General features: G+C 39.0%; 1 protein-coding gene across 1 annotated transcript in view; it reads left to right on the forward strand.

Annotated features, from left to right (window-relative positions):
- The first annotated feature begins 5546 nt into the window (after positions 1-5546).
- Positions 5547-12822, forward strand: part of LOC124797871 (U3 small nucleolar ribonucleoprotein protein MPP10) — an 86445-nt gene continuing 79169 nt past the window's right edge. Inside the window, exons 1-2 of the mRNA XM_047260959.1 lie at positions 5547-5646; positions 5743-6224. Of these exons, the coding sequence (XP_047116915.1) occupies positions 5570-5646; positions 5743-6224 (559 nt within the window). The 5' untranslated portion in view covers positions 5547-5569. The remainder of the gene's footprint in view (positions 5647-5742; positions 6225-12822) is intronic.

Raw genomic sequence — 12822 nt, forward strand, 5'->3', positions numbered from 1 at the left:
ACTTTCTTCCTTGGTCGTGCTAGTCCTGTGCTCCCAGTTCTGTGCTTTACTTGCTTTGGCGATCGGGATGTTACGCGCATTTTTCAGTTCGGCATTTTACTTTTCTAAATGCGCCTTAGTACATCTACAATTCATTGGCAGACTTGATACACGTTTATTTAGCTTCACTATTTCAATGTTATAATTCACGTATGTTCCGCTTTTCACCGCACAGCTGTAACTTTTGTTCATTTTCTCACTACAAACAACCGCACCGGACGCCGTCTTACGTCTGTCTGTTATGACGCTATTCGTGCTGTAATAGCGATTGCAGCAGAAGAAAATATGAAATTTTATCAATTCGACGTTAGAACAGCATTTTTATGTGGTGACTTGAATACAGAAATATACATGGCTCAGCCGGAAGTTTTCGACGACGGGTCAGGTCGTGTTTGCCGCCTAAAGTAATCATTGTATGGACTTAAGCAATCACTTCGTTGCTGGAGGAAAAGTTTCATTCATTCATGAGAAAAATCGCTTTATTAGTTCGGCAGCAGATCCTCGTAATTTACGTTCGACAAAGCAAAACAGAAAAATTGCTGATTGCTAATTTATGCCGATGATGGAGTTATTGCAGGAACAATTGAAAGTGCAGTGAATTCATTTTAAATATGTTAATATCTAAATTCAAAATAACATTGGGATCCTTATTCTAATTTTTTAGGTATGCAAAGAGAGCAACGAGAGTCTGGCTTGTTTATTTCACAGCGAACATGCACAGAGAAAATTGTACATGGGTTTAACGTGGCAGATTCAAAATCATTAAAAAACTCCCTGTGATAATGAACAATTAGACAGTGAATATAGCAATACTCTTGGCAACAACGTTCCTTATTGTTCGGCTGTGGGATGATTAATGTACCTGGCATGCTCGACTTGTCCAGATCTCGCTTTATGCTGTTTCAAAAGTTGCTCGATCTATGGCTAAACCCACTTCTTCTGATTGGAAAGCTGTAAAACGCATTTTCAGATATCTTCACAGTCCTTCAGACTTAGGTCTCTTCTATACTTCGTCTTGTGGTAAATTTTGTGCCAATGCTGATGCTGACTATCCTGGCAACACCAAAACAAGGCGATTAACAAATAGTTTTGTTTCAATGATTGGTGATACGGTGGTATCGTGGACATCTCAACTGCAAATACCAGCTGCGCTATCTACCATTGAAGCGGATTTCGTTGCTGCAAGTAAAGGAGCCAAGGAGTTAGTATGGCTCAACAGACTACTGTTGGAGATCAGTGGAAAAAGAAACATGCACGTATTGTTCACTGACAATGCAAGTGCCATTAAATTAGTAAAAACCCAGAGAACCACAAACGCTCTAAGCACATCGAAATAGGGTACTATTTTGTCCGAGAACTCTATCAAAATGGGGATATCAATGTAGAATATGTGTGTTTTGAAAATCAACTTGGTGACATGTTTACAAAGCCTTTAAAGTCATACAAATTTAAAGCAATTTGTACCAAGATAGGACTTCATAACTAATGTGTTTTGAATTCTTATTTTTTATTTAAAAGTTCTTCAGTGCACCACAGTTTGATTTAAGGGGAAGTGTTAAAGTAAATAAATCAGACCTGTGCATTTCCTCTCCTCTCCTACAGTGGTGCCTGGTTTTGTGTTGTCCGAATTTCTTTGCTCCTAAGAGTTTTTTCTATTTTCTATGCTTTTACTTTATGAGGGTTTTATTGTTGCTGTGAGTCATCTTTTAGGTATTAAAGAAAGATCACTATTCCAAAAAGTGTTGTCTTCTTGCTATAAAATTATATCCTAAGTTCACCCACAACAGATCCCTCGAACAAAAAACCGTTTCCAGTTCTTGGAAGAAGGAACGGGTCACTTCTCTCTACAAGAACGATGGTAGTAGTAATCCACATAACTACCTTCCAATATCCTTGACATTGATTTCTTGTAGAATCTAAGAACATATTCTGAGCTCAAACATAATGGACTATTCATTACACCGTGAGAAGTTGAAAATGCTCAAACAGAATAACCTTCCCAATACCAACCAGCATGGATTTCGAAGATATCAATCATGTGAAACCCAAATCACACTTTTATTACTTGACATACTGAAAGCTTTGGATCAAGGCAACCAGGTAGCTGCAGTATTTCTTGATTTATGAAAAACATTTGACTCAGTACTGCACTTCTGCTTATTACCAAAAGTATGATCATATGGGGTATCAAGTGCAATTTGTGACTGGATTGAGGACTTTTTGTTAGGGAGGGCACAGCATATTGTCTTGGATGGAGAGTCATCATTTGGATGGAGAGTTATTGTCAATGTAAAAGTAACTTCGGGTGTGCCACAGGGAAGTGTGTTGGGACCCTTAGTGTGCATACTGTATATTAACGATCTTGCAGACAATATTAATAATAAAGTCAGGCATTTTGCGGATGATACAATTATCTATACTGAAGTACTATCTGAAAGAAGCTGCAAAAATATTCAGTCAGATTTTGATAAGTTTTCAATGTGGTGTAGAGATTTGCAACTTGCTCTAATTGTTCAGAAATGTAAAATTTTGTGCTTCACAAAACGAAAAAATGTAGTATCCTGTGACTATGAAACCAATGAGTCACTATTGGAAACAGCCAACTCATACAATACCTGAGTGTAACACTTAGTAAGGATATGAAATGTAATGATCAGATAGGTTCAGTCATGGGTAAAAAATGTGGCAGACTTCGATTTATTGATAGAATACTGGGGAAGTACAATCAATTTACAAAGGAGATTGCTTACAAATCACTCATGTGACTGGTTCTAGAATATTGCTCAACTGTGTAGGACCAGTACCAGGTAGGACTAACAGGGGATATTGAACATATGCAGAGAAGGGCAGCATGATTGGTCACAGGTTTGTTTAGTCTGTGGGAGAATGTCACAGAGACACTGAAGGAACTAATCTGGAAGTCTCTTGAAGATAGAAGTAAATTATCCTGAGAAAGTCTATTAACAAAGTTTCAAGAATCAGCTTTAAATGATTACTCTAAAGGGATATACTAGAATCCTGTATGTATGGCTCACATAGGGATCACGAGGATAAGATTACAATAATACTGCATGCACAGAGGTATTCAACCAATCATTCTTCCTGCACTTCGTACATGAATGGAATGGTAAGAAATCCTAATAACTGGTACAATGAGATGTACCCTCTGCCATGCATCTCATGGTGGTTTGTAAAGTATAGACGTTGATGTAGACATCATAATACATCTGCTCCCATGACAGCCAACAAGTAGGGTATGCATACATAAAACCGGAGCAAGCCTAATTAACAAATAGCCACACCACCCACATGACAATCTGAATTTTTGTCAAATAACTTTGCTTTTCTATTAGAGTAATCTTTTTTCGAGCAGTTATATGTATTGTGAATCAAATTATTTTCATATATCATTTATAGCAGCATAAGTTTAGAAAATGTGGCAGAAAAATTCTTTTTAACTTTTCGTTTCATCAAATTTTATTTTAATTTTCCGTTGCACCAGTGCATTAACAATAGCTAAATTTTCTGCAGAGTTATCAACTTATGTTAAATGGTCTTCAAACAAGGAATGAAATTTGTAGATTGCACACCATACATGAATAGAACAGGAAGAAGCCTTAGTAATTGGCGCAATGGGACGTACCCTCTGCTACATGCCTCAGGGTGGTTTGCAGAGTATGGAGGTAGACATACACATTGCTATAAATGACGTGTCCACGTTAATTTGAATCTTTTTAGAGGGCAGGTGGCATAGGTAGAAATAAGCATGCTATGCTGTTACACATTTATTGACCTGCCAGGTTAGCTGAGAGCACTAAAGTGCTGCTTCCTGGCCCCGGATCGAATCCAACTGGTGGATTAACGATGAGGCCTGGTGTGCAAGCCAGGCTGGATATGGTTTTTAGGCTGTTTTCCACATCCCACTAGGTGAATACTGGGCTGGTCCCCACGTCCCACCTCACAGACATTTGAAACACATTTGCGCTATTTCATGGTTTACACTAGATGCAGACAGCTGAGGTACATTGATTCCATCCTGGGGGGTACAGGGTGGTGGTAGGAAGGGCATCTGGCCACCCCTTCAATTATCATTGCCAAATCCGATGGTAACCACGCCAACCCTGCAAAAACTGCGAGACAAAGGCGCAAGCAAAAGAAGAAGCTGTTACACATTTATTAGTGAAATTAAGCTGCATAGCGGATATTTAACCAGTGCACACATTGCAGCCACTATCAGCCAACTAAAACAATGAACATTTTTCCTTAAAGTAACTAATTTCTAGCATTTGTAATGTTTGGGCATTAAGTACAATGTTGTTTATTCACATTGGTACTAATTATCTCCAATGTATTGTCAAGCAGCAACAAAATTTGTGTTACCAAAATCAGTGCTACAAGCTGATAAAATTTTTTCACCATATGCATATAGTCTAAATATGTAAAAGAAAACAGGGCGTTGTTGAAGAAAATGGTGTCAGGAATAATTAAGAACGTCTTCAGATAATATTTTGTATGGCTTGTTCTCCAAGGAGTGCCGACCACAAGTGGGAAGCAAAACGCTTGACTCAATTTCATTTATAATACTCGATGTTTTTGGAAAGCTTGCAACTCTCAATCATTCTGTAAATACGGAAATGAAACATTGCACCACTCAGGTATTTTTTCATGCATCGCACGATGCATTCCGAGAAATTATCATAGTCATGATCGAGAAATTCTCATCGTCATGATAAAATATTTTCATTGGTATATTTGTGTTGTGTTGCCGATCTTGCGCTGTAGCCGTTTTTTGTAGTTATAAGATACAATGCCTTTTCCATTGTGCAGAAAACCACACACACGCAAACCACCACTCAATAGTGTGAGATATTTAACAGGGTGTATGTTTTTCTGCATAATGTAGACGGCAAAGTATGTTATATTAACCTCAAAAAGACGACACAGTATAGTGCAAGAGAGGCACAACAGTCATACAAACAGCACACAAAATACTTCTGTAAATATTTTCACATGACAATGAAAATCAACTAGAAACGCTTATTGCTGAGCATGAAAAAAGTAAGTACCCGGTGCTTTGTTTCATTATCTAATTCAGAAACATTTGGGCAACACGAAAATAATAAAATTGTCAACTAGCACTGCGGGTGCTCAAACAACAAAACACTAAGTGTAAGTATGCATTCGAGCATAGCAAGTGCTAGCAATGGGTGATGTAAACGCAAAGGGTTGCGACGGTCGAAACAATCGAGAAGCTGCGCATTTGGAATAGCGACAATTTGAAAATGGTTGCGCTTGGTTGTGATAGCCTTACTTGAAAGAATCAATTAATTGTAGACATTTCTTTTCTGCAGAAAGTTTCTCCAGTTCCACTGTTACTAACGATGCGAAATTTGTAAAGTATAAATTATTAAATAAAAATGTAACCAAATTCGCAGAGATTATATTATGCATGGGTTGTGTCTGTGGTATCAAAGTGTTATATCTGTTTCTTAGCGTCCGTTGCGCTGTTTGTATACAATGTGCGCAGAAGATGGCAAGTGCTCACGTGTTGGATGAGGTTAGGGAGAAGTTTGAAAATTTTATTAAGAAACCAGAAAATTACTTGAAGTAAGTGACAAATTGAAGATTTCAACATTTTTTGTGTTTTTTTGTTGTTCAGTTCCATCAAACGCAGAAAAATTATTTTATTTATATCTTTGACAGGGTTCAGAATGAGCTAGCTGATAGTATAAAGTTGCTAGTAAAGACTTTATATGATTACACGAAATCAGCAGAAGATGGATCATGTGGAGACGCTTTACCAGAGCTTATTATACAAGACTTTGACGAAGAACAAATTTGGCAACAGCTGGAACTTCAGAATGAAGCAGTTTTTGGCAACTTTATTGATAAAATTGCTTTTTTTACTGCGTGCAAGAAGCGATTACAATTCCCGACGACTAGGAGCATTGAGGACGATTCATTCACGACAGACGATAACCCAGAAAACCATCAAAGCGGTCGTCATGAATCGTATAGTAGTGAAAATGGCAGTGACGACGAGGTTTTCTCCGATCACGGAGACGTACGTGTTAGGAAACCGAATAGGGAAGAAGAGGGTTGCTCCTCTGACCCCTTAGAAGAGAAAGATGCAGAAGAAAGCGAATCACCAAGACGCGGCAGAAATATGACAAAGTTGCAGAGAGGTATGTAGCCTATGTCCTGGAATTGTGTTTCTGTTATTTGTAGTTATAGTGTAATACTTAGGACCGATGTTTAGTTGGAACTAAAGTTGTCACTCATTGAATGTGTTTTACATTGACCAACGTTCCTCCCTTGTTGTACTATATAGTATTTTATCAAGTTTTATTATCGCTGATGACTTCGATTTTCATTTCATGTATCAGAATGTTTTTGCGGGCAAAATATTTTACTAGCCACGTTTATTATCTGTTTAATATTTACAGAAATTTGTTTACGCAGCAAATAGTTTTTAGAAACCACCCATTTCGATATTGTCAATGAAGCTATTTGCGGTACTAGTAAAAATTAAGTATTTGACCAACGACCACCCCTTGCATTTTTCAATATGGCTGTAAACATTTTTTTTCATTATTTTTTTGAGGAATATGTATTTGATGGTTTTTCGATCTAATTTTGTGTTTGTCGTCATGTTTACGTAATGACGTCATAGTCGCGATATGGGAGTTGTTCTGAATGGTCGTTTCCTCCATATTGGTGACATCATTGGTCAAAGCAGTCGAGTGGAATCGGACGTTTCCCATAACGTATAAGTCAACAGCAACTACCGATGCCACACTATGTCTCAAAACATTCACCACCACAACCATCACACTTAATCCTACAAAAAAAAAAAAAAAAAACCTGGAGAATCAAAATTGGAATCGAACACTTCCCTTGACCTGTTATCCTTAGAACTTTAGTAAGCCTCATTTCTTCATGACACACTGAACACTTCACGACTTAAGCCAACAGGTCGAATAGCTGAAGAAATTGTATTAGAGACAACGCACTGCCCCTCGTCATCGCTGACAGCTGAAAACTGTTGACCTTGTCAGTCATATCCATACTTATCAAAGAGATAAACAAAGCGATTTACCAAAATTCACACACGACAAACAGAAAAAAAAACTACTGTAATGTCGACACAACAGAACCAAAATCGTTAACTCACTGAAAAATATTCAGCTGAAAGAACAGTCACCACTGATACCACACACATGCAATGCTACCATGCAAGTGAACCCCATATGTCATATAACATGCTAACCACAAACACACCGCCAGAGAGAACCACCGATTGCAACAATACGCCACTTACAAATATGCCACATGCGCAAACTAAACCAAAAACATCACCTAACGCACAACATATAAACACACTGCGAGAGAGCACCACCGATCACATCAAAACGACACCTACAAACATGCCACTCTCACAAACTAAACTCCGCGCTGTACTGACGTCACACACCACAACGGCCTTATGTCTCATGTCAAAGCCAACGAGTGGAATCAGACGCTTCGGTTGACTCGCATAGCATGCTTAGGCTGAATCATTGCCTTGTTTCTCAAGTTCTGACAGAACAGAGTTTGTTGAAAGTGAGTCAAAAGCTTTCCCAGAATCCATTAAACCAGTACAATGTTGTAATTCATGTTCTTTTTTTTCCTATAGTTTTGTACACGTCTTATAAGTGGTCCATTCACAACTGTATCCATTTCCAACTTGTTTTTTTGTCATACGCCATGTGGCCCTAAATATCTGGATACCTATTGTGTGATGCCTGTTGTATGTTGATAACATATGAGTAATATGCAAGACCACCTTTTACTGGTATTTTAGCATGTTATCTTCAGGGACTGGCCTTCAACTTAGTTCCATTACACTGAAGATTGAATTAGTGTTTCTTTTTCATTGTGCAAACTTGCTGCTCCTGTAATTTTGGACAAAATGTTACAATTATGGTAAAGACTGCGTAAGATGATCCCTCACAGTTGCATTGGGCTGTGTGTGACAGCTTCATGTGCCCACCTCAACCAGTCATGTAATGCAATTCTGTAAACATCCCTATGGCAATGCTTCAGTGTTGTCACAGCTCTATAGAAGGCTACTGTCTTGCATATAGCTATATGTACTTCGCTGCTGAAAGCTGACAATAGCACTAGTTGTCGGGGATCTTGTTACTCCATCTCAGCTATATTTATAAATAACAACAGCTGCATGTGCAATTACTGGAACTAAGCTAATGTGTGTATTTCACTACATATTTTTTTTATAAAATTGTTCACAAATTAGTCAATTAAAGTTTAACTGTTTCCATCTATATTGCTTTCAATTAATTTACAATGCTTTAATATTTGAAAGATCATGATGCATAAATGACAAGAGAACAATAGTCAATATTCAAATGACAGTTTAAAAGCTGTTATATTCAAACTGATCATCCATAAAGGAAATGAGCAAGTCTAAAAGTGCCTACAGCTCAGAATTCAGAAATGTTCTGACATTTGCGCATTTGGTGTAAAATGTATGCTTGAATTAGTCAAAAAAGCAGATCTAGATGTGGCTACATTTTTGAAACAGCAACTTGCAGTTCTGCTTCCAGCTGTAGTTGAGACCTATGTTTTGTCGTGATTAATGCCATTGTGGAAAATGTTGACTCGCACGTAAGTTGATGGGAAGGGTAACAACTCACCCACTGCCCTTCTTGCTAATTTAGATATTCGTTTTGAAACATCCTTTAACTTGAGAGTTTTATTAGCTCCTCTTGTTCTGCTTTTGACAATGGTCTGTTGTTATCGTATTGAACAGATTATGGGTTCAGTCATACTCAGGTGAAAGTCCTGGAAATCTATCATCGAATTGTTGACGAAGGTGGAAATACGGAATCGTCCAATCCCGCCCGTCTGCTTTGACCCATGACGTCACAAATATGGTGGAAACGACGATAAACCACAATTCCAATGTGGCGCATATAAAGTCGGTACGTACACATTATGAGTACGAAAATACATCGAAAAACGAACACACACACTTTCCACAAGAAGCCTAATGACACTAACGGGGCAAGCGTGGGAAATGGGGTGTTTTTGGTTGAGGGCAAACTAAATATAAACAAATTTAGACACCCACCCCCATACAAAACCACACAAAACGACGAAAAAAACCGACACCACAAAACTCCCCAAATACCACTAAACACAATATCATCTGGAATCGGACACTTCCCTTGACCGATAGCTCAACAGCAGCTCCCGATCCCATAAATTAGGATCAAACACTTCCCTTGTCCTATATAGCTCAAAAACATCTCCTGATACCGATATCAACATACACAGCCACACATTTGGATCAAACACTTCCCATGACGTGCGCACTGTTAATTTTATCCGTCATATCCATTTCTGAACAAAAACAACAACCGATTAATTTCACTAAAATTACCAGACGATGTACAGCGAACAACACTAAATTAACCTTCACACAAAATCGTTAACTCACTGAAACGAATTCCACTACAAACACAGCCGACACTCGAACAATTCTGGATAATGAGCGAAAGCAAACTGAGCCCATTACATCACACAAACGAAAACGCTGAACATACCACCAGAGAGCACAACAAACCACAACACGACGACATCTACAAACACGCCAAACTCACAAACCAAACTCCGCGCTGTCATGACGTCACATACGACGACACCCTTACGTCACTGCTCAAAGCCGACACATGGGATCGGACGCTTCTGTCGACCCACGAAGGTTTTTGATATGTACTACGCCACCTGTACTGATTTTTCCTACATCCAGCTTATTTTCCTTTACAAGATCATTCATACAAGAAAAAGTATTGCTGTTGCTCTCCTACATCTGAGTATTCTAAAGTCCAAATTTTCTCACGGCTGCATGCACTTTATCATTTAGAAAGACATTAGGCTGCTATTTTGTCTTTGAAGTGATACATTAAGATCATTCAGTTTCTCAAACCTATCGGTCAACTAGCACAATATTAGAAGCCATTTTGCACCTAAAAACAGAGCCGTACTGTAAGACTCCTGTTCAGTAGGAAAAGCTGTTGGGGTTTCAGCACAACCCAATGAAAAACTTTACCTTGAGACAACCAGTGTACTCAGTGTGCAATACAAGTGGATCATGAGTAGAACCCATCTCCTTGCAAAGAATGGAAATAGCCTAATGTTTAAAGTTCATGCTTTCACAAAATTTGCAACACTGACTGTATCATTCAGCATTTTATTGACTTCTGGTTGTACTACTTTAGAAGGCAATGCTTTTCTGTGTCTCATGTAATGTGTGAATTGTGCCATGAACCCCATTTTAGTTTCATTAAATGCTGCCACTCAACTGGTGTGTATACCAACACAATTTGTCCATGAAAGGCTGTTATAAACAAAAAAGGAATTCACAAGCAACAAAATATCCCCACCTGTAGTCCTCCCTTCCAGGGCTTTACAAAATGAAAGTTCTTGTGCATTTCATCTTCATAACAGTAGTGTACAAAAACAAGAAGCTGAGAAAAACTTTTGACATCAGTACAGTTGTCAAGTTGCAGGGTGAATTTTTGGTTGTCATTAAAATGTGGTGGCAACTGTTTTTTCGTGTCAGTACCTTTTGGATTAATATGAGTCATCTGAGAGTGGTATCAACTTCAGACTCTCACCAAATTTCTCCATGTATGATTTTTCACATTTTGAGGGCTGTGGGGAGAAGTAATTTCTCGCCAATAATATGTAGTGATTTGGATTTTGCAGTTAAGTAGGATACCTCTAGGGATGCTCGTTTTCTTTTAAGGGAATCTGACATTTTCTTTCAGTTGTTGGTCATGATGAATAAACAATTTGATGGATTTTCTTACGTAGTCTGAATGATTTGTCTGCAGATATCTCTTCAGTTTTGCATGCTTTAAGTTATTGCTGGCAAAAATCTCCAAACAAAGAAACACTGTGGCTGTTTCATGATTCAAAATAATGTGGTAAAGCCTAATACTGGGTAATCAACCTGATATGTATGCACTTTCATTTTGCATTTGGAATTAATGTTATTGATAAGTACAGGGAGAGATATGAAAGAAGAAAGTTCTTCAGTTAAATATGAATCTTCTTCCTTATTAGGACTACATGCTTTTGAAAGAGAAGAGATAGATGGTGAATCACTTCCCTGGAATCTGTTGCTACCACTGTGAATCAACCATTTATCCATGGGAATGACAGGGATTGCATTACTTTATTTTAAATCCAATTAACTACTTCCACTGAACATGCTTTAGAATTCAACCTCTCTCTAGCTCATTACCTGTGCAGTAACTCCAGAAGTCTGACTGAAATTGAGTGTTCAGTCACAGTTGCTTTGATTAATAATCTATTCTTGTAGTCATGGCAGTATTATGAAAAGGATAGATTGCTACTCACCACATAGAGATGACACCAAGCCACAGACAGGCACGACAAAAAGACTGCTATAGACTTCAGCTTTCACCCAAAAGCCCTCATCTAACACACACACACACACACACACACACACACACACACACACACACGACCACTGCCTCTGGCATTGAGGCTGGACTGAGGGTGATAATATGAGATATAAATTTTAATGCAACCCAGCACCCACTCTATTACTGTTTGTTGCCCCCCTTCCTTAATCTGAGGACACCTGAGTTATAGGCCTATATGTCTAAGCAAAAGATTTTTGGAATTTGCTGTCCCCCCCCCCCCCCCCCTCCTTCTCCTCTCCTCGCCACTCAGTTCCTCGCATTCCCACATGTTGTTGTTGTTGTCTTCAGTCCTGAGACTGGTTTGATGCAGCTCTCCATGCTACTCTATCCTGGGCAAGCTTCTTCATCTCCCAGTACTTACTGCAACCTACATCCTTCTGAATCTGCTTAGTGTATTCATCTCTTGGTCTCCCTCTACGATTTTTACCCTCCACGCTGCCCTCTAATGCTAAATTTGTGATCCCTTGATGCCTCAGAACATGTCCTACCAACCGATCCCTTCTTCTTGTCAAGTTGTGCCACAAACTCCTCTTCTCCCCAATTCTATTCAATACCTCCTCATTAGTTATGTGATCTACCCATCTAATCTTCAGCATTCTTCTGTAGCACCACATTTCGAAAGCTTCTATTCTCTTCTTGTTCAAACTATTTATCGTCCATGTTTCACTTCTATATGGCTGTGTGCTCCGCCATATTGGCGGTTGACCTTGAACGAGTTTCGCTCTGCCGCCGCTAGGGCTCGGCGGCTCGCGCTAGAGTTTTAACTAAGCACGAGCCGCTACTAAAAATTCCGGATGCGGCCGCCATGTTGGATTATCAGCGCGCTACTTCCTGCCGCGCCCAGTTTGGCGGCGCTTATCAGCAGTAACTTCCGCTGTACAGGCAGCTGCACGCTCATTCGACTCGAGGCAGCCGCACTGAGCACACAGCCATGCCGTACAGGAGGAGAAGATATGCAAGAAGATCAAGACTGCCTGTGTACAAGACTGTTGATACATTTAGTCTTACTCCTAATAATGTAGCACAAGAAGAGCTACTAAATGGACCTATTACTTTTGTAGGAGCTAAGATTCATTTTTCTTGTGCAACTACAGAGGTTGTAACACTCCATACAAATACTTTCAGAAACGACTTCCTGACACTTAAATCTATACTCGATGTTAGCAAATTTCTCTTCTTCAGAAACGCTTTCCTTGCCATTGCCAGTCTACATTTTATATCCTCTCTACGTTGACCATCATCAGTTATTTTGCTTCCCAAATAG

The sequence above is a fragment of the Schistocerca piceifrons genome, chromosome 5 (assembly GCF_021461385.2).
Source record: "Schistocerca piceifrons isolate TAMUIC-IGC-003096 chromosome 5, iqSchPice1.1, whole genome shotgun sequence".
NCBI lineage: Eukaryota > Metazoa > Arthropoda > Insecta > Orthoptera > Acrididae > Schistocerca > Schistocerca piceifrons.